The sequence below is a fragment of the Camelus bactrianus genome, chromosome 17 (genome assembly GCF_048773025.1).
Source record: "Camelus bactrianus isolate YW-2024 breed Bactrian camel chromosome 17, ASM4877302v1, whole genome shotgun sequence".
NCBI lineage: Eukaryota > Metazoa > Chordata > Mammalia > Artiodactyla > Camelidae > Camelus > Camelus bactrianus.
This window is the reverse complement of record NC_133555.1, coordinates 47,219,169-47,246,199: the sequence shown is the minus strand read 5'-3', so window position 1 is coordinate 47,246,199 and position 27,031 is coordinate 47,219,169. Positions and strand designations below refer to the sequence as shown.

Genomic DNA, 27,031 nt, shown 5'->3' with positions numbered 1-27,031 from the left:
GCAGCCGGGACATGTGGTGCAGAGGGCTTTAGCCCCCATGTCATAATCCTAAACAGACCCTCCCAGCAATGCCACCATAAACAAACATCTAAGAAAAATCTGCGTCCTTGCCAAGCATATGCAGCTTCAAGAGAATCCTCTTTCCCCCTCCTCCCATCCAGTGTCACCCGAAGCCCTTCTTCTGAAAATCTGCTGTTCCTACTGCTTCTAAGAAGCTGACACTGCAAATTCACAGCAACGCCTCACCCTGTTACAGCCCAGCGTTGCAGACTTCTGTATTCCCAGACTGTAAGTCCTCACTACTCCTAAATAGGATTTATAAACTGTGACTTTGCCCAATATAGCAAAGCCAATTTTATCTGAAGGAAGTAGTGTTTTTTTAACTAATATTTTACAATGTCTTTCCCAGTGCCTCAAAATGATTTAAAAGTCAATCAATGATAAAATAGCAAATCCATCTAAAAACAAAGAATTGAGGAAGAAATCAGAGTCACTTTTAATCAGGGAAGTGGCTGCTGTAACTTATTAACCCCTAAAGGTTATTGACATGCTACTTTTTTTTTTTTTAAGATGCTGTAGTTCGGTCATTTGTCTTTGGCAGCAAAAGCATACTAAATCGCTTTAGCTTTTCACAAATTAATGCATTTAAGCCTACGTGTTTGTCAGACATTCTGGGAACCTTTTGGCAACATTTTGTTAATTAAAGGATGTGTGTTTTGAAAATGGGTGGAGAGGAAGGAATTTATAATTCCTGCAACAAAAGAATGATTTACAGTGTGGACTGCTACCTGAATCATTCATTGTATCCTCCACAGATAAATGAAAATATTGAGGATTAGCAAGAGTGTTGGCCCTGGGTCTTACAACCTGCGCAGTGATTGGTTCAGTAACACGGAAGAAAGTCTACATCTTTCAGTAGAATTTCTGGAACTCCCAAACAAGAATATGACAGAGAAAACCACCTTCGATTGTATCTATTTTTCAAGGGGCTTTTGAAATACGTCCTTTCTCTACAACAATATGGTGCTTCCACTCCTATTTTTAAATTAATATTCCTCAGGTCCCTGCATACAAAGTCCCTATCCTCATCCCTGCTCTGGTGATGCTTTTGACTGTTTTGTTTAATTTTTCTCAGTGAATACATCGAGGGGCCCTTTGGAGGGCACGTGTATTGTTTTAGGCACCATGCAACTTACTAAATGGTGTCCTGTTACAGACATGCAGGCAAAGATCCCTGGGGCGAGAAAAGAATAAAGTGAACACATATTGATCATCTTGCAGTTGGTGGTTTCTTATGTGATCCATCAAGGGCTCTCTCGGTCTGAACTGGTCCAGCCGACGATCTGCGATACATAAACCTGGAGACTTTTCTCTGGCTCCTCAGTGGTTTGAAAGGCTATACAATGGGAAAAACTGCTTTAAACAAAACCTCATTTTGAAAGAAGCCTGAGTACGGAACGGAATTCAAAGAATTTGGAGAAAGGGGAGGTGAAGGTGGTAAGAAACAGCTTTTTTCAAAGCCCTGGGAGATTGAAAAGCATAAAGCACATACAGGAAGTCAGAGATAAAGCCTATCTGTCCTGTTGTGAGATACTCAGATCGGGAGGCTGCTTCAGCAGGGCTGCGTACAACACCTACTATGTGTGGGACTTGTAAAGACGTAGAACTTAAGCATTCTGGGGTGTCCGAGGAGTGAAACAGAATTCTTAGGTCAAGAAGGAATTTGTTTTGTAATGTCAGCCAAGAAACTTTATTCCACTTTCTGCAGATATTAAATTCCAGACGGCAATGAATGTTTGTTACTCGATTCAAGTATCAAGAACAAGAAAGTATTCTCCAGTGGAATGCTTCTTAAAAACCCTACGTTAAAAATGTTGGTGATAGATTAAATCATACTAAAGCTGTGGTTGAGAAAAACGTTCATTTTTTTTTTAAAGAAGGGAGTTGGAGGCTCTGGGTTTTGATCACATCACATCTGCTCGCTCACCTTAAACTGCCCGCAAACTCAGCCAGTTTGTGTCTGTGTCTGATGGCTCCGTCTTATGTTTCCCATCCCCTACGCCCCTCTGGTCGCTAAGAGGAGGACAGAGGAGGAAGGAGTCCGGATAGGGAGCCTGAGGCCCTATGCACATGAGGCTGGCTCAGATCCTGCCTCGGGCATCAGGGGAATTTGGAGGAAAGGATGACTCTGGAAACCACTCTGGGATTTTGGTGGCTGACTGTAGTTTGAGATTTCAGATTAGGGGGCTGATGAAGCCAACACCAAGGTTCCTAGCATGGAGGCTGGAGGAATGACAGACGGAAAGAATGGGTTTTGGGGTCACTGGGATACAGGATAATGGGGTGCAGGAGGATGGCTGTGTCCCAGGTCTTGGGCAAGTCAAGGGAGGGTCCCTGGCTTTATGCAGTACAGAATTCAAGGACTAGCCATAGTAGGGTGGAAGCGAGTTCATTCAGGGAGGTACATGCTCCATAGACAGTGTGGGTCGTCTCTGGAGGAGGGGTGCAGTGCTGCTAGTTTTTGTGGGCTCAGCAACTCTGTATGCTAACAAGTGGGAGGATTGTTCCAGCTACTTGGGAGAAGGGGCGGGGATTCCCAGGAGGTGGGCCACCGCCCACCTTTTGATGGTGGTCAGCCTCGGAACTGTCATGGTGCCTGTGGGAGTGTCATTCACCATGTTAACATATACAATGAGTGTATAATGAAGCTCAAGGTCTCCTGGTAGTTGCATCTTCTGCCATCTTGGTGTTAACTGCTGGGTCATCTCTTGAATGGCCGTGCCCTGCCGCCTCCTTCCTGGCTCAGTTGTGATGGGTGGCTGTGTGGGGAATTGGGCGATGAGAGGCCAGGTGTAATGAGTTAGATTTTTACATTCTGCGTCGCAGACCCCTTATCTTTGAGCCAGTAGGAAATACGGACTGGGGCAAATCTGAAATCCCAGTAGGTGCAAAACAGATTATTGTAGCAAGGAAAAGGCTACATACTGCCTCCTGTCCCTATGGACTATGTGGTGTGAGCACTCAATTTTTATTGTATAGGATGTGGCCTAAGTATTAATAACCACCCATTTGCTGTTTGATAAGTGCTCACCTCTTGCCCCTGACAGAACAGCTAATGAATCTTCAGATTAGAACTCAACCAAAAGTGTTGCCACTGGAATCACAATCAATGTATGCATTGTGTGTTTAGAGAACATTCTAGATCACAGTTGGAGAAATCTGGGGTAGATTTAAAGACTGATATCTCTGGCAGGACAGATAGGAATCACAAACGTCATCATCATTATTATTCTTGAACTTTTGTTATTGCAAACACTTGCTGTGCACTTACGGATGTCCAGGAACCTTTTTGCTGGCATTAGCTCATGGAGTTTTTCCAAACATTCTATGACGTAGGAGAGTGCTAACCTGACCGCCCTCACATTCATGAGAATGCTGCATCTCAGGGAGGCCAAGACACCATCCAAAGGTTACACAGCCAATAACAGACACTTCGGGGACTCAAACCCTGACAATCGATGTAATTCTAGGACTTTTGAAGATATGCTTGCATGAAAAAGAAAGAAACATTATTGAGTGATGTATCTGCTAATTTTGCATGTGTAATTATAAAGATCCCCACACTGTATATTCCTCCAAGTTGTTTGGAGAGGGGTGCATCATACCATTTCTATCTTGTCGTAAAGTAGTGTGATGGGTTAGACCAATGATTCTCTACTGAGGGACTTCTCCCGCCCCAGGGGACACTTGGCAGGTTGTGGACATGTTTTTGGTTTCCGCAACTGGGGGATGGGTGCTACTGGAATCTGGTGGGCACAGGCCAGGGATGCTGCCACCATCCTACAAGGCAGGGAACAGCCCTGCAGCAAAGAATGATCCTGTCCAATTGCTCACTAGGGCCCTGGCTGAGACCCTGGGTTCGAGTAATTCAAAGGGGATCTTCACTGTCGGGAGAAAACGGTGGCTCAGTTTACAAACAAGCGGCAGTGACCCGGATGGAGCAGATTTGGGGATGGGAGAAAGAGCTAAGATGGCTTCACAGCATCGCTGTAGAGGGATCGTGCTGGAGAGGAGCGGTGAGGAAAGCGGTAGGAGGATGTTTCTTGGGAGGAGAGGAGGGAGACGGACCAGAGGCGCACTAGAGATGCTGGCTCTCAGAGGTGAGCCGGGCCGGCAGAGCTTCGGTGCCCGCAGGAGGCAGCTGCGCTGTGCCCATCCAAATGCAGGGCCAGAGCGGGGGAAAGAGGGAGCGATGTCGTCAGAAGGACCACAGGGCAGACCCGGGCACGTGTGTGCGTGTGTGGATTGGAGAGGCCGAGAAGCTCGCATTGCTTTCGAGTCGCTCTGCTGGCCTGCGAGCAGGTGCTGGCTTTGTTTTTCCAGTAACAGCCTTTTCTGTTTCCAGCAGTCCTATGCACCAGCTCCCCACCCCATGGCTCCTCCCAGCCCCAGCACAAACAGCAGCAGCAACCACAGCAGCAGCCACAGCAGCGGGGAGCAGTTGAGTAAAACCAACCTGTACATTCGAGGCCTCCCGCCAGGCACCACTGACCAGGACCTTATCAAGCTGTGCCAACCGTAAGTGCCCCCGCGCTCTGCGCCGCTTCCGCACGCATCCTCGCCCGCGGGGGCTCGGTCCACGTGCGGCGTGGTTCTGCGCCCGGTCTCCCCGCTGAGGCCGACTGCGCTGCGCAAACGGGACTTGAATGTGCGATCCGAGCCCAGCTTGCTTTTGAGAATGGAGTTCTTTTGCCTTTTGTTTTGAAAGTGGAGGTTCTTGAGCAGAGAGGCGTGGGGGTGCTGGCCGATATGCATGTATTGACCGGGAAGATGACGAGCAACCGCTGAGCTGAGTTCTCACACCTTGTGGCTGGTGGGTTCTCACACGCCCTGTGGCTGGTAGAGTCAGGGATGAATCTCATGTAAGAAACAGCTTTTTTTTTTTTTTTTTGGAGAGGTCTTAGTGCAGGGAATCTCAAGAACTCAGAAGTGGTAGATTTCAGGATGGTCACCTGCTGGGTTGCAAAGCCTTTCTGGGTCAGTTCTTGCTTGGAAAATGTAAGTTCAGCCAGGACCAAGTAATTGGAAAATTACAAGGCTGGTCCTTTAGCTTCCTGGAAAACATCTACCTCCAAGTCCAGTGAAGCTGTTCCCACTAAGGCCAAGAACCACATTCACCAAGGAGTTTTTTATTTCCTAGGAAATACTGGCAGTGATTAAACACCCTTCCAAAACGTTTTCACTAATCTCTAATTATTATCTAATTATTAATCCAGCACTTATGTTACTAACTCTCTTATTTCTGGGCACATAAATTAAACATATTTAAGTTCACCCTCCAAACAAAATTAACAATTGATACCAAATTGAGAATCCTAGACCTGTCTTTTTAGATTGCTGTCTGATTTTCAAAGTAATGTCACTACAGCTGTTTGTCATTTGATCAGGCCTGAGCTGGGTAATTTTCATTGTAGGGGGGAAATCTGTTACTCAATTTTTCTTTTTTCTCTTTGGCAATGCTTTTACAAGAAGGTTAAGAGGATATTTATTTTGTAAAATTTCCAACCTCTGAAATATTGGAAGAGGAAAAGAAGACAGATAGTATTTATTTGCCTTTGTTCTGGCTTTTAAGATTGGGAACAAACATCAAAACAACAGGAAGTGGCAAATAAACCCAAACATAAACACATAACTATATAATCATGTGACAAGGCGAAATGTAGATTAGAGCAGGGACTCCCTGCTGCTTCTTGACTGCCTTAATTTGTGGAAGAAGTAAGACAGAACATTGAAAAATAACTGTTAATTTATTTTAAAGCAGTTTAAAAAGAAAAAGAAGGAAAGGTGCCAGGGCTAAGATACACGAATATGTTAGTTTTTGGTCTATAAAGTACTGAAGTTGAGAATTGGAAGGTAAATCACTCAAACTTTTTTTTTAAAACTTACTGCTACTTAGAGAAGTCTAAACTATTGTGAAAAGGAAAATCTTTGAAAATGTGTATTTTTTTTGTTTTGTTTTTGGGAAGGAGGGAGTTAGGTTTGTTTATTTGCTTATTTGTTTAATGGAGGTGCTGGGGATTGAACCCAGGACTTCATGCATGCTAAGCACATGCTCTGCCACTGAGCTCCATCCTCCCTCTTGAAAATGTGAAAGATGTCAGACTTAATGTTAGAAGCTTCCGATGAAGGATCTCCTGTAATGGATATTGATGTGAAAAGGAATGCTAGCTATTATCTTTGATTTGTATATGAATCTTATTCATAAAAAAATATTGGTGGGTATTAAGGAAAAATTATTCCCCACTGCTCTATTACACAGAGAGCTTGTTGAAACACAGACATCTGGGCCCAAGAGACTGTAATTTGCTAGATCTCAGGCTAGTGGAGCCTGAGAATATGAATTTCAATTGTCTCCCTGGTGTTGTCATGATAATGCTGGCTTTTTAAGAAGCACTTCTTTGTTGACTAAACAAAATACAAGCAAAATCTAAAAGCTGAGAATTATGATTTATTCAGTGGACTTGCTGAGGACTTAAGCCCAGGAGGCAGCCTCTCAGAGAGCGCTGAGGGACTGCTCCGAAGAGGTAAGGGAGGAGCCAGGCTATATGGGGTTTTGCAACAAAATCCAGTTAGTCTGAACATCGAAAGATTCTCGTTCATTAAAGAAAACCAGACATCTCAAGTTAATGGATGTAGCACTCTTCTCTGTATGGGAAGATGCTAGAGTCTGGGCTTATTGACATCATTCCTTCGATGTGCACCTTAACGATCCAGGGCCAGTGTCCTGTTCTTTCCCATCCTGAGTGCCCGCAGGGGGCACCACTGGGGGTGGCTGCAGTGGCTGCTGGCTTGATGGTGGTAACATCCTAGGTTTACTGATATGGCTGGCAACATTTTTCATCTCTACAATAATATAAAGACCGCTGACTATTTCTAAGGCAGAAAGCTTCACTTACTATGGGAAGGTACTTGAGGTGGAATCCTGTGTTTTAAAACCTACCCAGCCGGTGTGTGATCTTGTGGCAACCCATTTACTGTCTTTGAGCATCAGTCTGCTCTCAAAATAGAGTGAGTGGAAGTTGATGATTTCTAGGCTTCCCTGCAGCACCAGCGTTGTGCCACAGCTGGCCTCTGACAGGTGCACCAGAGCCAAATGTTAAATATTCAGGGATTCTGCGACTGATTTGTTATAGACTCAGTATGTTGAAATCGGCCGTGGTGGGAGTATTTTTATCACAGGAATCAGCAAGCCCTAGAAACGCAGGCTTTTAAAATTCCTATACCTTTTTTTTGAGAGCTGGTTTATGAACACACCGCTGGTGTAGCATTATACTATGAATTTCGGTGTCGATGTCTGTTTCTGCAGAGAATATTGCCAGCAATTTATAAATGGAATGCTACAAGTTTTGGCATCTTTAACTCAAGGAAGAGGTTTGGTGACACAAGAATATTATTTTTGAGGAAAAAGAAAAGTTCTGTTAATGTTTCTTTTGTGCATTTGAGAAATTTAAAGAATGCTAAGGGATCAGAGGGTTTGATGATTTGTTCATACTCATTTTTGCTGGTAATGAGATCTGGACCATGCTAGCATTATTGTAAAAATGTCTGTGGGTTCTTCAGTTACCGAGGTGGTCTGGACCTGGGGTTCATTGCTTAGATCTGGTTTCCCGAAGAATCTTAGAGAACTGATGTGGCCGGGCAGCACAATGTAGAGGGGATTTCTGTGCTCTGAGAGCTCTGGGTTTCACTCCTGGTTGTGCCAACGACTGGGTGTGTGGCCCTAGACGAGTGGCTTGTCTCCTCTCAGCTTTGGTTTCCCCCATGTACAAGATAATGAGTTTGTACCTGGTGATATTTTATTGTTTTTCACTTTAAAATTCTGCTATTTCATGGAGGCCCTCAGTAATTGGCAATAAAACCTAGGACAGAGGAAAATGGGGCACGCGAGGATGGTCATGTCCCAGGTCTCAGTCGAGTCCCTGGGATGCATCCCACCAAGTGAGGGTCCTTGGCTTCACGCAGGAAAGAATTGAAGAGTGAGACATAGTTGAGTGAAAGTAGGTTTATTCAGAGAGATGCACACTCCATAGAGCGCGGGCCGTCTCAGAAGGCCAGAGAGGCCACGAGGCATGGGGGTGGGTGTTTAGTTTAAAGTCAAAGTGGGTGCACACTCTGTAGACAGAGTGCAGGCCCTCTCAGCAGAGAGAGTGGCCACGAGGCATGGGGATTGTTGCTTTTTATGGGCTCAGTACCTTCATATGCTAACAAGTGGGAGGATGATTCCAGCTACTTTGGGGAGAGGGGCTGGGAGTCCTAGGAACTGGGCCACCACCCACTTTTTGACCTTGTATGGTCAGCCTCAGAACTGTCATGGCACCTGTGGGAGTGCCATTCACCATGCTAACGTTTTACAGTCAGCGGGTAATGAAGCTCAAGGTCTACTGGAAGTCAACTCTGCCGCCATCTTGGGCCTCAAAGTCTACTGGGAGTTGAATCTTCAGTGGCTGTGTCATTCCTTTAATGGCTGTGCCCTTTCCCCTTGCCTCCTGTCTCACCTACTCTGGGCCACCTTTTTACATCTTTCGCCATCCTTCTTTGGCAGTGTTGGCAGGGGCACTACCTGAACTGGTTCAGCTACACGCATATGACCTGGCGGTTGGGGATGCCTTTGTTAGAGGCCATTATAGGCCGTTGGTAAAATCCTGGCTTCCCCTCTTGCGGTTGGGGCTCTTGGGGTGCTCACTGCTGTCTTACATTAGGGGTCTTCTAAAGATTCAAGTCACTTTGCATTCCTACTATTCATCCAACACTTTAGAATAATTTTACCTACAAAACAGGTAATATTTGTAGATTTAAATGTACTTGCCATCAGGATCAATTTTCCATTGATATTTCTATGAAATTATTAAGAACTTTTACAGTTACTATTTCCTTATATTATAGGAAATGCACTCTTTGCTAATATCCATAGTAATAAAATAATCAAAAACAGAGATATATAAAAAAGACATAGATATATCCAGTTATCTGGCATTAAAATACAATATCCATGTTAATACTAATGGGCAGCAAGAAAATGATATTAGAGACCAGAAATTGCATTATTTCCCAATGTGTAATCTGAAAGCAAATTCTTATTAAGGGTTTCCATTCGTATTTATCACAAAAGCTCTTATGTTTGGATCACAAGTAACATCAAAGAAAAGAAGACAGAAGAACAGACATGAAGAATGATTTTACTCTATGGAAAGGCTCTCCAGCTCTACTTCTGTTTTGGATGAATACATTGCACTGTGTGTCTTGTAGGAAATACTAGAAAGACCTTGCAGCGTCTTTACCTTGAGAAATCTCAAGGAGCTTTATTGTGTACTCGATCAGGAAAGACTCACAGAGCACCCAGGCTAGTATGCCAGGGAGTGTGCTGAAGATGCAGTGGTGAGTAAATTTTGACAGAGGTCTTGCTCTGGCATAGATTATGTTCTAATAGGGAAAATGGAAATCAATGGAATAATCGTATGATTTGATATAAAATTGCATTGGTAAATGCAGGGAAAGAGGGGAGCATGGAACTAAGAGTCTGTGTAACATGGGATTAGACCTCGTTAGGGCAATGAGCCAAGGACCCTCTGAGCTAAGATCAGAAGGAGCAAGGGGTTTAAGTAAATGAGGAAGGAAGGGAAGGGCGTCCTAGGCAGAAGGAACTTCATGGGTGCAGAGCCAAAGGCTGGCAGGACCCTGGCAGGTCCAAGGGGCTGGGGAAAGGTCCGTGTGGTTATAGCAGAGAGAGGCGGGTGGGGAGTTCGGCAACAGGAGATGGAGACATGGAGGCGGTAAGGTGATCTCTTTCTATGTCATGTTAGGAGCTCTGTTTTACCCTAAGAACAATGAAGGCAATCATTGAATTGTCACCAGCAGGAAGGTAACATAGTCAGATTTTTGTTTCAAGAATGTAACTCCATCTTGCGGTAACCCACGGAGAAGAAGAAAGTGATTATGAATGTATGTGTGTTCCTCTGTGACTGAAGTGCTGTGCTGTGCACCGGAGACTGACACAGCATTGGAAACTGACCGTACTTCAATAAAAATGTATTTAAAAAAAAAAAAAAAGATAACTCCAACTGCAGAGGAGAAAGGACCCTAGCAGAACAGGGAACAGAGTAGGGCAGCTGAAGAAAGAGTGAGCTGGGAGAAAAATAACATGGTCAGAGAAGAGGACGTGAGACTTAATACTTGTGCTGGTGGAACAATTACTTGTGGTGAAAGATGCCTTTTTTCATATGCATTTATTTTTCTGTTAAAAAGCAAGGACTTGAGAGACAGTGAACGGAATGAGCTCCAAAAGAAACAGCAAAGTAGCACAGAATAGGACTCAAGTCAGTGGATTTTTAGTTAATTTCTTTCTCGTACCCTTTCACAAACAGGTCATCAGTGTACCATGAAATATTTAGCGGCTGCAGGGTTTAAAGCATTTAAGACAAATACTGTGAAAACTGAAAATCCGGTTGATTATACGGTGATATTCGTGGGCTGGGTGGTCAGTGGGAAGCTACGGGTGGAATACTTGGGCTCCGTGCCACGGAGGCGTACCTCACAGGGAAGAATGCGGAAGTGAGGGAAGATGAGTGTGGCTTAATAAAAAGACAGCATTGCAACTTTGGGGGATCAAATAAAATGCTGGTTGTGTAACGACTTTTCACATTAAAAAATTACTGAAATGTAGTTGATTTACAACGTTAGTTTCAGGTGTACAGCAAAGTGGTTCAGTTGTACATATACATACATACATACTTCTTCCTTTCAGATTCTTTTCCATTATGTTACTACAAGAAATTGAATACAGTTCCCTGTGCTGTCCAGTAGGTCCGTGTTGTTGATCTGCTTTATATATAGTAATGTATGTCTTCTAGTCCCCAGTCCCTAATTTATCCCTCCCTGCCTTTCCCCGTTGGTAACCAACATCTTAAGCTCCCTTTCCTTTCTCAGAGAAGTTGGTAACTTCTGTTCTATGATGCTACACATATTGTTGAAACACATTGACTTTGCTCTTAAAAAAATCAAGCCACATATTTGACACAATGGACAGAATTTCTAACGGAAAGTGAGATTATGCATGTGTTTATGTTTTCTACATCGACAATATCTTTCATTTAACCATTCTCCTAACTCATACATTTTGATTAATACAAGGCTTTTACAAAGCTCCGGCCAGCGATTGCCCCCTACTTCCACATGATTAAGCTGGAATTAATACCAGCCTGGTGCAGGCGCAGAGTGCACTGGTCTGTTACAAAGTGAACGTGCGGCTGTCAAGGCCCCCTGAAGCCAAACGGAGCAAAAGGAGGGACCCTTGGGTAGGGACACACGTATTTCCGATCATCACCAGAAGCCCAGGAGGTCACTGGCCCTGCCCTTCATTTTTTTGGGTAAACATTCTCCTTGCTCAAGCTCTGATACCCTAGTGCCACTTGCTCTAAAATGAAGCTGCAGGTGTCACTTCAACATTTAAAATTAGATTAAAAACAAACAAACAAGTCTCTTCCGTAGAGCACAGGGAACTATATTCAGTATCTTGTGATAACCTTTAATGAGAAAGAATATGAAAACGAATATATGTATGTATATGCATGACTGAGACATTGTGCTGTGCACCAGAAATTAACACATTGTAACTTGACTGTACAATAAGGAAAAATTAAAAAAAAAAAAAAAAAAAAGAGAGAGAGAGAGAGAGATGGAGAACTGCCACGGTGAAAAGCCAGGGGAACAAAGTAGGGGCATTTGTGCTTAAGAGCTGAGAGTCTGCCCCAGCATGTGTCCCCGATGGTCACCTGACCCCATTGGGTGTCTCCAGAAGGCGTGCGCTGAACACGGAGTCGCGGGAGCAGAAGTGCCAGCAGGGCTCCGGGAGCAGATTCCGTGATCCGTGCTGTCAGGCAGTTTTGACAAATGCACTGACACCATCAAACCTTTTATCAATTTAAAAGTCACCTTGTCACAGTCATATGTCAAACTGTTCACAGATACAACTAAAGGAAAACAAGGCATCGCATGCTGCCGAGTAACAGAGTCAAGAAGAACAAGGCTGCTGGAAGTTTTTCGAGTCCTTTCTTACCCCGTCAAGATTTAAAAGTTCCCCCCTAACAAAACCTGAGGAAATTTATTAGCTGCTTTCTCCTGCGAGTCAGACTCAAATTACGCAGCTGCCTTTGAGGTGCCGTCGATCTGTGTGGTGGCAGGTGTTCAGCAGGAAGGGAATTTGAGGGTCTTTGAACCCTGCCTCTGTGTAATTTAAATGAGAGAGTGCTTCTAAGGCCCAAGCTGGGTGCCTGAATTCATTGAATCAGCGCAGATCTGGCACTTTGTCACATCCATTAATTCAGGTTTAGCTGTGGTTATATTTGCCAGGTATCTATTGTGAACCAATATCTATTGGTTTGTTATCAGTAAATAATTATCAATAATACATCCTTATACTTATATCGATTAACACTTATTGTGTATTACATACCCTGTACTCTGCTGAGTTTTTATATTACCTTATTCAAGGCTTAAAACAACCCTAGAAAGTGGGAACAATAATTACTGAATAATAGTTGAATTAACTGAAGCTCAAAAGTATGAAGAGACCTGTCCAAGCTTATGCAGCCTCCAGGATTCCAAACCCAGCTCTGACTTCAAAGCCCTTGTTCATCACCAGTAAAACATTCATTTAATGAGGAGGAGGGCAGAGTAAGTCATGGGCTCTCAAATCCATGAGTGCCTGTGAGACTTTTTAGATACCGATGCCTGGATCTCACCCCCCGGGGTGCTAATTTAGCGAGTATGGGGTCAGTTTAGACACTGGGGTTTAAAAGCCCACCGAGGCAATGCTATATGTAGCAAAGTTTGAGACTCTCTGGAGTGAATAATGCCACGCTAATCAGAAAACATAAGTTAATCCCTCTGTTTTAGCTTCCTGATCCTGGCTTTTTAAGAATCTAGAAGTTTCGTAAGACCTACCAGTTTGCTGTCAGTTAACCAGGAGACTTAAAAATAAATTTTATTAAGATAATATGAGGATGGATTGGATTTTCTGATCACAAAATGGGATTTTTTTTTTTTTTTTAGATCAGGCACATGAAAAATCTAGCCCTGGAATATGTAGCTAAAAGTACTGTATAGAATATATTCTCCTTCACCTAATTTTCATAAGTCAAGCATTTCTTCAACATTTCAATTTTTAATAATGTTTGCATTTAACTGATGATTAAGCAGGAATTTCTTCCCATTTTGACTCATGTTATTAAACGTCTATACATATTTACTCTTTATCCTTGCTGACCTGTAGTTTGCTAAATGTAAGTTACTGAATCTTAAAAATAAATCAGCATCTTCCAGCATTTTGGGGACATCCTGGAAATCACTGCCCCACTGATTCATTGACTCTTCAATTCATCATTGTTTTCATTACTTTGGATGAAAAAGATTCTGCTGAATTTCTGTGCTCATTTGAAAAGATACAGATTTAAATTGCTGAGAGCTGATGATACATTTTCCTGTATTTCCTACAGAGAGAGAAGACACAAAAGTGAAACCATTGAAAGCACCACTTAACTTAGGTCGCCTTATTGGCGGTAGCGCAAGAAAGCTGGACGTGCCAAGGAAAGTCTTCGAGGTCTGGGGGAGGTAGAATTCTAGGCAGATATTTTGCTGAGTGCCTGAAATTTTGCAGGACTTGGAATTCAAGGGCAGGACTCTGGCAAGTTCAGATGGCATCTTGGTTTTCAGTGTGCCCCGTGACCTGCTCATTGCTGAATACAGCTGACTCTCTTTAGTACTAATTTTATCCGATCACTCTGTTACTGGACCCTGTTGACCTCACCTTTATTCTAGAAGCTTTCTTTCTCTTTGCTTGGCATGCTCCTCTTTCCTGGGTCTCCTCCCAGGATTTTTGCCTTCCAGCTTCTCTTCCACTACCTGCCTCTTGATTATTTTGGTATCTTCGGAGTTTAGACCTCCTCTCTTCTCACTCCGTAAACTCTCTGCTCTCCCCTACTTAAATAACTTCAGCTGTTCTGATGATTATTAAAGTTGTATCTCCAGCCCATTGGAGATACACTTCTTTCAGTCCTGGATGTGTATCTCATGAATCTTGGTACAATTCCAAATCTGTATCCCAAGAGCTATGAAAGCCATTGTCCAAAAAGGGTTATTCCTAGACTTCTTGCTTCAGTGTTCTCTTTCTCTGGGAATGACACTACCATCCATCCTGTCAAAAAAAAAAATTGTCTTGGGACCACTCCTTTCCCCAACCTAGAAACAGTTTCCAAGGTAAAGAGATTTCAACTGCTGGTCTCTTTTGTCTTACTACCACCATAGTTTATTTACTCAGTAATTCCAAAGTATTCAGTGAATGTCATCCCTGTGCCAAGCACTGCAGATACCTTAAGAATTGGTAAGTTTCTGCATAAAACTTGCATTCTGCTTGAGAGAGAGAATACACGAATGAATGAATAAAGAAGAAAACATCAGAATAGACCGTGAAAAAAAAAAAGGGGGGGTTGAAATACCATGGAAAGGAGGTTGTTAAATAATGACAGAGAGGTTACTAAGAATGGAGGAACCTCTTTGATGTGAGATTTCAATCTCAAGAAGGAAACAGACTTGTGATATTCGAGAGGAACAGCATTACACATGAGTGTGCGAGCTTTTACAAAATCCCTGAGGTGGAAGTGAGCTTCGTGTTTTTGAGTAACATAAAGAAGGTCAGAATTGCAAAAGAATGGCGAGTAAGGGGAGATGAAGATGGTACAAGAGGAAGTAAAAGAGGTGTACGGGGCCAGATCAGTAGAGTTCTATGAGCCAGAGAATGGAGACTGGATTTTACCCCAACTTATTCATTTGTTTTAGAAAAGTTACATTGGCTTCTCTGTAAAGAATGGATTTTAGGGCATATAAGAGAAGAATCAGGGACATGAGCAAGGATGCTATGGAGGAAGTCCAGAAGGAGATGGTGATGGCTCGGATTACGATCATAGTGGTGGAGGAGTTTGGATATGATGGATTCAGAATGTATTTTGGAGATAGGTTTGAGGAGTTACTGATGAATTGGGCATGGCAGGAGTTGAAGGAAAGAGAAATTAGAGATAGCTCCCAGGTTTCTGCTTTAGCATCTGGATATAGACTCATTTAATAAAATGAGGAGGATTGTGGAAGGAGCAGTTTTGAAGGGAGAGAATTCAAGTGTTCTTTGTTTTGTTATTTTCGAGATCGTGTTAGACATCTAAAATGAGATACCTGTTCATAGCCTATTATATGACTAGTTTTCAAAGCAGAGATTACAGTAAAAAACACAGACTGCACGTCATAAGCATTATAAATAGCACTTAAACACACTGCACTGATAAGATAATAATATAAGGCATAATATGTGTTGGGCATTATTCTAAGTATTTCACATGTAAGTACTTCATATTACCTGTGTTGGTTCATATTTACATTGTGATGACCCCCGTTTTATAGGTAAAAAAAGACAGTGACACAAAGAAGTGACTTTCCTGAGGACACACAGCTGGTAATTGGCAAGCCCAGGGTCTCAGATAAGGAGTCTGGTTCGAGTTCCCTCACTTAACCACGATTTCTATATAGCATGTCTACATAGCGCAGAAAGAGAAGTGGTCCTACCACTCAACATTCTGGGAGGAGGAGAAGCCAAGAAAGGAGTTTACAAAGGGACCAGTGAGACAGAGGAAACCAGGAGAGCAGGAGAGTGGGATATTACAGAAGCTGGGAAAATAAAGTGTCTAAGAAGGCAGAATGACCGAGCGTGTTGAATACTATTGACGAGTTAGAAAATAGACAAGTAGAGAAGTGACATTTGGCTTTGGGATGGTCAAGGTCATTGGCAAACTTGACCAGGGTAGTCTTTGTAGGGGGTAAAAGCTGACAGCTATCTGATGGGCCTTTCTTCAGTGTCATCACTTGTCACTCGACATCACTTAACAACCCTTCCAAGTGGAAATGCCTCTCACTCCTTCTTGCCCAGACTATACCTAAATAGTCTTTTTTTTTCCCCCACTGATCTTCTAGTTGTTCTGTCTTTCTTTCTCTCTTCCCTGATCTATGTCTCTTTAACTCTTTTTCATTTTTCCCTCCCACCTTCTCTAAGTGTGCTTTTGAAGACAGTAGATTTATTTTGCTCTTTTTTGTACCCACGGTGCCTAGTACAATCCCTGGTCTTTAAGTGGTGACTGATAAATATATATTGATGGAATCCAGCCTGAATTCATCAGTAATATAAAAATGATTTCATCGGATTTAATCTGAAAACTCGTTTCAGGGTAGACTTTGAGTTTATAGTGGGGAACACAGGAAGCAGGGTTTTATCTTAGACACCACGTTCCAAGATGTACTACTGGAATGAAAGAAGAAAAGTTTTGAATATGCAGTTCTTTTCAGAGACTTTTGGAGGGAAGCCTTAGGATGGCCTGAGCCCCATTTATGTAAGGATCCATATTATAAGGATCAATACTTCGATAACTCACTCAATATTGCTCCTGAGACAAGAAATAATCATTTATTCTGGCCTGAGTTCTCAGGTTTCAGCTGTCAGGCAGATCAGTGTGCCAACTGACTGCTAATTCCATAGCTAATACAAAGTAATTTGGGCTCATAGAATGGTATTTGCTGGAAATCTTTGGCTCTGGAATTTTTCTATAGATTGATCTTTGCAACCCATGACTTCTGAGGCCACAATATTACAGACTATTGATGAAAAAAAAAAAAAAGCATATCTGTGTATTTGTCATTTTAAAAATGACCCCTTTTAATCTGAAAATTGGCAGAAGTGTGATTTGTATACATTTTTTAATCATATGGTTGTGAATAAGTTATGGAGACAATTTATTCCTTTTTTGTTAAAGTATAGCTGATTTATATTAGTTTCAAGCATACAACATAATGGTTCAATATTTTTATAGATTATACTCAATATAAAGTTATTATAAAATATTGGCCATCTTCCTTGTGCTGTACAATATATCCTGTATCGTATTTATTTTATACATAGTAGTTTGTAACTCTTAATATTTTGCCCATATCTTACCCCTCCTTCTGTCCCTCTCCCTACGGTAACCACTAATTTATTCTCTACATCTGTGAGTCTGTTTCTGTTTTATTATGTTCATTCCTTTGTTTTATTTTTCAGATTCCATGTAGAAGTGATAACATATAGTATTTGTCTGTCTCTATCTGACTTATCTCACTTAGCATAATGCCCTCCAAGTCCATCCATGTTTAAAATGGCAAAATTTTATTCCTTTTTCTGGCTGAGTAATATTCCATTGTGTGTGTGGTGGTGTGTATGGGTGTGTGTGTCAGTGGGGACATATCTTCTTTATCATAGTCATCTGTTGATAGACACTTAGGCTGCTTCCATATCTTAGCAATTATAAATAATGTTGTTATGAACATTGGGGTACATGTACCTTTTCAAATGAGGGTTTTCATTTTCTTCTGATATATACCCAGGAGTGGAATTGCTAGATATATGGTAGTTCTACTTTTAGTTTTTTGAAGAAACTTCATACTGCTTTCCACAGTGGAAATACTAATTTACATTCCTACCAACAGTGTATGAGAGCTCTCTTTTCTCCACACCCCACAAACATTTGTTATCTGTGGTGTTTTCACAGTACCCGTTCTGACAAGTCTGAGATGATATCTCATTGTGGTTTTGATTTGCATTTTCATGATGATTAGCAGTGTTGAGCATCTTTTTATGTGTCTGTTGGCCATCTGTATGTCTTCCTTGAAAAATATCTATTCAGGTCTTCTGCCCATTTTTTAATTGGGTTGTTTGGTTTTTGATGCTGAATTTGATGAACTGTTTATATAGTTTGGATGTTAACCCTTTATCAAACATATCATTTGTAGCTATTTCCTCCCATTCAGTAGGTTGTCTTTTCATTTTGTAGATGGTTTCCTTGCTTGCAAAAACTTTTAAGTCTTACTTGTTTATTTTTGCTTTTGTTTCCTTTGCCTGAGGAGGCAGATTCAAAAGAAATATTGCTATGAGTTATGTCAAAGAGTGTTCTGCCTGTGATTTCCTTTAGGAATTTTATGGTTTCTGGTCTTACATTTAGGTCTTTAATCAATTTTGAGTTTATGTTTGTATATGGTGTGAGAAAATGTTCTAATTTCATTCTGTTATATTCTGTTGTCCAGTTTTTCCAGCACCACTTACTGAATAGATTGTTTTTTCCCCATTGTATATTTTTGCGTCCTTTGACACAGATTAACTGACCATATGTGAATGGATTTATTTTAGGGCTCTCTATTCTGTTGAATTGATCTATATATCTTTTTGTGTCAGTACTATACTGTTTTAATTACTGTAGCTTTCTACTGTAGTCTGAACTCAGGGAGAAAATTTGTTCTCCAGCTTGTTTTTTGTGTTTTTTATCCCCCTCTCAAGATTTCTTTGGTTATTTGTGATCTTTTGCATTTCCATATGAATTTTAGGATTATTTGTTCTAGTTCTGTGAAAAATATAATGGGTATTTTGATAGGGATTGCATTAAACTTGTAGATTGCTTTGGGTAGTATGGGTATGTTAATGATACTGATTCTTACAATCTTCCAGTCCATAAACATGAGATATCGTTCCTTTTCTTTGTATCACCTTCAATTTCCTTCATAAATATTTTATCTTTTTCAGAGTACAGGTCTTTCACCTCCTTGGTTAAATGTATTCCCAGGTATTTTATTATTTTTGATACAATTTTAATGGGATTGTTTTCTTGCTTTCTCTTTCTGATAGTTCATTATTAGTGTATAGGAAAGCAATAGATTTCTGTATATTTAATCTTGTATCCTGCAACTTTGCTAAACTTACTTATTAATTCTAACAGTTTTTTGGTGGAGAATTTAGGGTTTTCTATATATAGTATCACGTCATCTGCAGTTGTACTTATTTTCTTCCAATTTGGTTGCATTTTATTTCTTTTTCTTGTCTTACTGCTGTGGCTAGGATTTCCAGCGCTCTGTTAAATAGTAGTAGTGAAAGTGTGCATCCTTGTCTTGCTCCTGATTTTAGAGGTAAAGCTTTCAGCTTTTTATCATTGAGCATGATGTTAGCAGTGGGTTTTTCATAAATTGCCTTTTTTTAATAGTTATTTCTCCCTTTACCAGCTTTGATGAGAAGTTTTGTCGTGAATGTTGAATTTTGTTAAATACTTCTTCTGCTGCGTCTGTTGAGATGATCACGTCCTTCCATTTTGTGAATGTGGTATAACCCACTGATTGATTTGGAAATAAATTACAATTTATTCTTAAAAAGAAATTTAACTATTTTATTCACCTTTTATCTCTTATATTCATTGTATCTCTAGCATTGTGGTGTGTCTTGACAAATGAGGATTTTATTGTACAATTTAAATATGCCCTTGAAGTTTTTGTAAATATGTTTATTTTAGTTTTAAATCAACAATATTTAGGACTAAAATTAAATGCACTCATTTTAAGCATAGGGCTTAATGAGTTTTGAGAAACACATGCACATATGTAACTACCACAATAATCAGCATATAAAAGGTTTTTATCATCCCTAAAGCTTCTTAATACACTAAGAAGTTCACAATTTAAAGCCATCTTACTTGAGAAGGTAAGGAGGTGGCATTATACCATGAAAGTAGCAGAGAATTTCGAGTCAGTTGTGTGTTCTGGTTGACTGCCTCCAGGTTGTGTGAGCTAGATGATGTCATTTAGCCTATCTGAGCGTGTTAGTGACGATACATGTTAAACCCTTAATAAATGCTAGTTATTGTTACTCACGCAATGGAAAAGCTCTTTACTGCTATTTATGTTTATATATAACTGGACTAAATTAGGTAGAGCTAACCTGTAAAGTTAAGGGTTCTGTATTCAAACAAAGCACACATTTTGATTTGTTTACATTATTCCCATCTTATTTATCTCTATGTAACCATAAACTCTTGTATTATCTTGTAGTGTTTTGTATTATCACTGCTATCCATTGTGCAGTGTTAGTCATACTGTAAACATTCACAGGTTCAGGATAAATACATACAGTTTAGGCTCTATCTAAGGGGTTTAAATTAAAATAGCGCCAAACAAATTTAAAAACACCATAGTGCTTAGAAATGACATCATGATTTCTAAAACAAACTAAGTGGAAGTTTTTTAATCAAATTGATGCCGAGCCTTTTAGCTCTTTAATATAATTAAGTGGTTTAAAACATACTTGGTCATCTTCGTCAGTGTGTATATTAATGGTATTCTGACATCACTTAGATTTTATTGATGAATCAGTAGGTTGAGTTGGTTTTAGCTTGAATCAGTTCTCATCTACTAAATTTTCTTCCAAAGTATATACTTTAAAAGTCTTTCCTCTGCTTCTGTTAAGCATTTTTATAAGAAGCTCTTCTGTGTTTGCTAGAAACTCCTGTTTATTTAAATAATTATACTAAATTTAGAAACCAGGGAGACCAATGCTTAAATAATATCAATTATTAAAATATTCATTGTAACTATGTATATTCAGATGCACTGCAAACTTGGTTTAGGCTGAGTTCTTTCAGGCAAAATCCAGAACCTGTGGGTCTGGTTCTCTGTTCAGGTTGCCCTTTTCTCTGTACATTATTATGAGGACACTGTGGCTTCAACTCTCAATCTAGTTTTATTAGCTGTGTGTCCTTGGACAAGTTACATTACCTCTCTGCTCCTCAGTTCTTTTTTTCTATACAATGGCTCTAGTAATGGTACCTCCCTTTTAGGGCTGTTAAGAGAGTTAAGTGAGTTAATACACGAAAAGGGCTAAAATAGGGCCTGGGATTCAGTGAGAACCCAGTGAGTATTATGCTTACAAGAACTTTCTGATAAAAACTGGAATTAGTTTACTCCCAACCTAAATGTTCAGTGTGAAGCTAGTGGTCATTTTGTTGAAATAATTTCTAGCTCTGTGCTGAAACTGTGCATCATAACATACTATGCCAAGCCCATTCCAGCTCTGGAGGTCTCTGATGCTTGTAGCCTTTACATATATAAACAGAACCACCTTCATTATTCAGGACATAGACCTTGGTGTTGGTGATTGCTGCCCTCCGCACAAGAGTTTTCTTTTTTTTTAAACATTTTTTATTGATTTATAATAATTTTACAATGTTGTATCAAATTCCAGTGTAGAGCACAATTTTTCAGTTATACATGAACATATATATATTCATTGTCACATTTTTTTCTCTGTGAGCTACCATAAGATCTTGTATATATTTCCCTGCTATACAGTATAATCTTGTTTATCTGTTCTACATTTTGAACTCCCAGTCTGTCTCTTCCCGCCCCCCGCCCCCTTGGCAACCACAAGTTTGTATTCCATGTCTATGAGTCTGTTTCTGTTTTGTATTTATGTTTTTTTTTTTTTAATTTTAGATTCCACATATTAGTGATCTCATATGGTATTTTTTTTTCTCTTTCTGGCTTACTTCACTTAGAATGACATTCTCCAGGAGCATCCATGTTGCAGCAAATGGCGTTATGTTGACAGTTTTTATGGCTGGATAGTATTCCATTGTATAAATATGCCACATCTTCTTTATCCAGTCAGCTGTTGATGGACATTTAGGCTGTTTCCATGTCTTGGCTATTGTAAATAGTGCTGCTATGAACATTGGGGTGCAGATGTCATTTTGAAGTAGGGTTCCTTCTGGATATAAGCCCAGAAGTGGGATTCCTGGGTCATATGGTAAGTCTATTCCTAGTCTTTTGAGGAATCTCCACACTGTTTTCCATAGTGGCTGCACCAAACTGCATTCCCACCAGCAGTGTAGGAGGGTTCCTTTTTCTCCACAGCCTCTCCAGCATTTGTCATTTGTGGACTTTTGAATGGTGGCCATTCTGACTGGTGTGAGGTGATACCTCATTGTAGTTTTGATTTGCATTTCTCTGATAATTAGTGATATTGAGCATTTTTTATGTGCCTGTTGATCATTTGTATGTCTTCCTTGGAGAATTGCTTGTTTAGGTCTTCTGCCCATCACATAAGAGTTTTCAAAGGCTCTGAGCCTAACGTTGATTTGTTATCTGCAGCATCGAGCCTCGCTGATTCTTGCACAGGAATCTCGGAAAGCAACCAAGTGTAAGATAAGAAGCCGACCTGTTTCACTGATTCATGCTTCAGCATCACCGGGCAAGCTAGAGACATAATCTCAGTGTGATCCGCATGTCTCAACATAGAACCAGGGCACAGTCACACAGTGAACTCCATGCGTGCTACAGTTACCTGCGTGCCTTATTGGATAAAGTGTCCTTAGGATGATTTCATGGCCGCAAACCAGAAAAAGGCCATAAGCAGTTCAAGTAAGAACTAGAAAGTTTATCAGAAAACTCTAGAAGGCTCCCCCAGTTTCAAAATTGCAAAGAGGAGTCATCTGGCACTAATGATGAGTGACACCTCTGAGAGAGGGAAGGAGGCATATTCCCAGGGAACGCTTTCACGTCAAGATCATTTTGTCCAGCAGACGGTAATTTGCTGAGGGCCTTTACACAAACACTTCCTGGTTCTCCGCCTCTGTAGGTGACTCTGTTTTCTTTCATTCTAAAGCAAAAGGGCGACATTCATTAGGTTACAGCTTTGCACTAATTCTGTGGACCAGGAATGCATTCGCCTTTGTTGCCTGTTTGAATTCCAGTGAAATGGACAGCAATTAACATGTAGCTGACATCTCAGTTTCATGCTCTGTACCAGGTATTCCACAGGCGCTTTGCAGGTAGAGTGACCTTTCTGGCTTGTCAAGACCTTCCCAGTTTAAGCATGAAAAACCCACATCTGGGGGAACCTCGCAATTCCAGGCAAACTGGGACTCCACTTACAAGTATTATTTCGTTTCATTACCAACCTTTTCTATGACCCATGATGTATTGTCACTCTCTTTTGCCACTAAGGGAACCAAGACCCAGACAGGTAAATCGTTTTCTGAAGGTTCTGTAACTACTCACACATCCTAACAGTGGCTGAGCCATTCTTTACCTGGGGTTAAGTACTGGAATGAACATGTAAGTTGTTGAAACCGACCCTTTTCACCAAAACTTGGCCTGGAACTTGGGGACCTCAATCTCTATAGATGTAGAGGGAGAGAGACAATTATTTCTCTACCATTCTTGGGTGACACCCAACCATATTGCAAACTGCAGTCTCAGAAATGCCTGTCAGTGGGCATGAAGGAACGACTTTCTGAGCCACTGTGAAAAAAAACTGATTAATGACTTGCAAAAATTGATTAATGACTTGCAAAATCCCCTCCAACCAACACACCTATACTTTATATCCGTGCAGCACCTTGCATTGTGAGTACTTAAGAAATAGTGTTGAGTGTCTAGTTTGGGGGAAACCACTTCAGCAAGGTGTTTTGTTTATGTTAATGTCCTTTTTCCCTTCCCTTAGTTGAATCGCAACTGATTCACCTCCCTGTTGTATATCTCATGTACACTAAGTCTCGGGGGTGTGTGGGTCAGTCCCGAACAGAACATGGATGTGCTTTCTTGCAATCTGGACCAATAGATACACACTCAGGGAGACAGGCCAGTGGCTTCTTAGCTGCCTCCTGTTTTTAGAGCCCTTGACGTGACTCTACTGATGGACATCCTCGTGTTGTTCACTCTGTGATCTATAATCAACAGTTTCTGTAAAATCTATATCAAAGATCAGAACCCTCGAAGCAACTGGGAAAAGGGAGCTCTAGGATTCCAAGTGTCAGTGTGATGAGCAATTAAGTTTTTCTGACCCCTCAAACTCCCTGAAGCCAGTGTTAGGAGCACAGTGGATAAGTGACCTTCAAGTGTTCTTCTGTACCTATGTTTCCTGCAAAGAACTGAAACCAGTCTAGGAGAGCCGGAGAGAAGGGACACTTACAGCAGCAGTGCCAAAGGAATTACTCATCATTAGTGTTCCACCAGTTTATTCGACCTTTGTTTGCTTGATTTCCTGTAGGGGGTCTAGGTTATGGTTTACGAAAACAGGTAGTAATTTTCTGATGAAAAGGAGAGAAATGTACATTGCCACTGTCCTTCCCAAGTAGCTCAAACCAAAGATTTTATTTGACTTCTTTTAATTCCTTTTTCTAATTTTATTTTTTTAATTGACGGGTAGTTGATTTACAATATTAGTTTCAGGTGTACAGCAAAGCAATTCCATTATATATGTATATTCTTTTTCAGAGTCTTTTCCACTCGAGGTTATTACAAGGTGCTGAATACAGTTCCCTGTGCTGCACAGGGGGTCTTTGTTGTTTATCTCTTCTAGGTGTAGTAGTGTGTGTCTGTTAATCCCCCAAAACAGACTCTTGGACTTGGAAAGCAAACTATAGTTACCAAAGGGAAGAAGGTGGGGGAGGGATAAATTAGGAGTTTGGGATTAACAGAAATCAAGGACTTTGTATTAATTAGGGTTCTAAGGGTTTTGTATTAATTAGGGTTTGTATTAATTAAGGTTCTTAATTAGGGTTCTAAGGCGCCAGTGAAACGTATGCAAAATTTTGAAAGTAAGCTCGAGTGTACATTTTTCTGGGTAAAATATCCATAGCCTGAAAATGTTTTAAAACTTGTTAGACATTTTAATCGATTCTTGGATCTACAGCAACCCAGTACATGTTATCTTGCTATTAATATGTTTATAGAGGGGAGAAAATCTACATATTCATGCAGTGTGCTCCGAAAGCTCGCTGAATCCCTACCGCGTCTCTTCTTGCTAAGGCAGGAGCCTCGGGGACAGTGGCAGCTGTTTCAGGGACACCACTCTTCACTGATCTCGAATGTTTTACTTTCAACCCGTTTGGAAGAGAAGTTCTCATATGTAGCATTTGCTCTTCAGCCATGTTCTCTGAAATGCTTTTCCTGCACTTAGGCAAGGAAAACTCAGACGTAAAGCTGGGCTGGCTGGCAGACAGGGATGGGCTCGGTATCTCTGGGTTGGCACAGCCTGGCGAAAATCGTTGAACTGCAGCATTTCGGTCACGGTGCCAGCCCGATGGCTCGATGCCAAGATTGCTATTTGGCAACCAGGGGCCAGACGTGCAGCTGGTTTATTGCAGGGAATCTGAGCAGTGTGCTCAGGGCCATGACTTTGGTGCCAGGCCCTCCAGCCCAGTTAGCAGTCGAACCCTTGAGGCTTTTCTGGCTCCATTCCCGTCTCATCTCGTGGTGGGCTTGGCCCTGGCCCAGGGTGGTCTCCAGCAGGTTGCCCTGCCTGGTCCTGAGCGACGGCGTCTGGCTGGAACAGATGCTTCCAGACCACCGGAAGCTGAGGGAACGCGGGACGGCTGTGGCTGGCTGGCTGGGGCACTGGCCAGGGCATGGTTTCAGCAGCGGTGGGCTGGAGGGGGACAGACTCAGTAGGAGCTACTGGCATTTCACTCTTAGCCAGGGGCGAACAAGTGACAGCCTGCTGACCTCTGTCTTTGGCCCTGCTGGCATCTATTTTGTGCTGTTCTTTGTGACAAGTGCAAGACTGAAGGGCCGGCTGAGTGAACCCATAGGAGGAAACGGGTAGGAGGAGACGAGGGAAGAGACACTGCCCAGGAGACACATCCCTAATCACTCAGTAGACTGACATCGGCAATTGACGAGCAGGGTGTAGTCCATATGTTAGTACATTTTCTCTGTGTTTCCAAAGTGGAAAAAAAATCCCTTCCTTTGAATTTTTTTTTTTTGGCAATTTTATTTTTCATTTTTATTTATTATTATTATTATTACTGAAGCACTGTCAGTTTACAATGTCGTGTCAATTTCTGGCATACCCTTTCCTTGGGCTTTTTAACTTCCCCTTTCTGCCAGAACTTCTGGACCTTGAGAAAAGTTTGCTCTTTAGCTTCTGGAACGGGGAAAGCACAGGTTTTCAGGGGGCCCAGTCTCCCCGTGGGTGTCCCCCTCCTGGGGTCTGGCACCATCTGTAAGTCTGCGGCAGCTGGTGATGGATTGAAACTGAGTTCGCAGGAGCTGGACACATCCTTCTTCCTTTGTCGGGGTGGAGTGGGGAAAGGGGACCCTGGCAGGAGGGTCTTTCCAGCTCCGTACTCTCCGCACGGTTCCCTGGAACTTAGAGCTATTCTGAATGGTTCCAAATGAAGTCTGACACTTTGAACACAGCCATCGGGTAGTTCTCAGTATCTTTCAAAGGATGCTCATGATTTCTCCCGGGGAAAGTTGAAGTCAACTACAATGGCAGAACTGTTAAAGATGTTGGCACAGAGGACCAAAGACTCTGTTGTGTTTAATTGCTGGGATTCCCGCCTCACCCCAGAGGACAAGTACCAACAGGGTACTTCCCACGAAGCTTACCTTTTATTCCCAATATTTGATCACTTTCTGGAACCGGGCATGTGACTACTTCAGGTGAAGTAAATAGAGCAGGAATCTAGTTCCAGGGTTATAATGCAGCTGTAAAATTTCCTGTCTCTTTAAAAAACAAGTCAGGTTCACTGCCATTCTTGTATTGTTGTAACTCACCACACGTAACATTCCTCAGGACCGCGTGGATCACAGACTAAATGAGCTCATGTACGTGGGTAAGGGAGGACGCCGCAATTAATTTCACTAGTGATATTTCGCTCCAAAATAATCTCACGGTGTTAGTGATGAGTGTTTTTCTCATTTAGAGATTCATTTCAGTTGTCAAAAGAGCACACGGGCATTCGACATTTTTGTTCATGGCGCCATCATTGGATAATTTGTGTTGGAGTCTTCATTCACTCCATCTGCTTCCTTATCTAGCTCCCATGAATACCTAAGAAACCAACTCACATACTTTGCATCACACATCCCCTGTTCCTTCTCCAGTTTTCACGGAATCGTTTCTCAAAACATGCATCTGCGTTCCCATTTCACCTTACTTGTATGTTGATTATCCCATGTGTCACCCTGCATTCTAGATCATTCCACCCTGTCATCTCTCCTGCTAGCTTGGGAGCTCTCTGAAACATGAACTGTTTCTTGGCCGTGTTTGTATGCATTTTAATTCTAGTGACATTAAATTATAAGA

General features: G+C 41.5%; 1 protein-coding gene across 17 annotated transcripts in view; it reads left to right on the top strand.

The window, feature by feature from the left end:
• RBMS3 (RNA binding motif single stranded interacting protein 3) overlaps window positions 1-27,031 on the top strand; it is a 627,961-nt gene that overhangs the window by 140,815 nt on the left and 460,115 nt on the right. For 14 of the 17 annotated variants that reach the window (XM_074345363.1, XM_045520121.2, XM_045520114.2 and 11 more), the window contains one exon: window positions 4,406-4,578. In XM_074345363.1, coding sequence (XP_074201464.1) covers window positions 4,406-4,578 — 173 coding nt within the window. The remainder of the gene's footprint in view (window positions 1-4,405; window positions 4,579-27,031) is intronic. The other 3 variants (XM_045520117.2, XM_010959650.3, XM_045520123.2) reach the window with 1 other exon arrangement.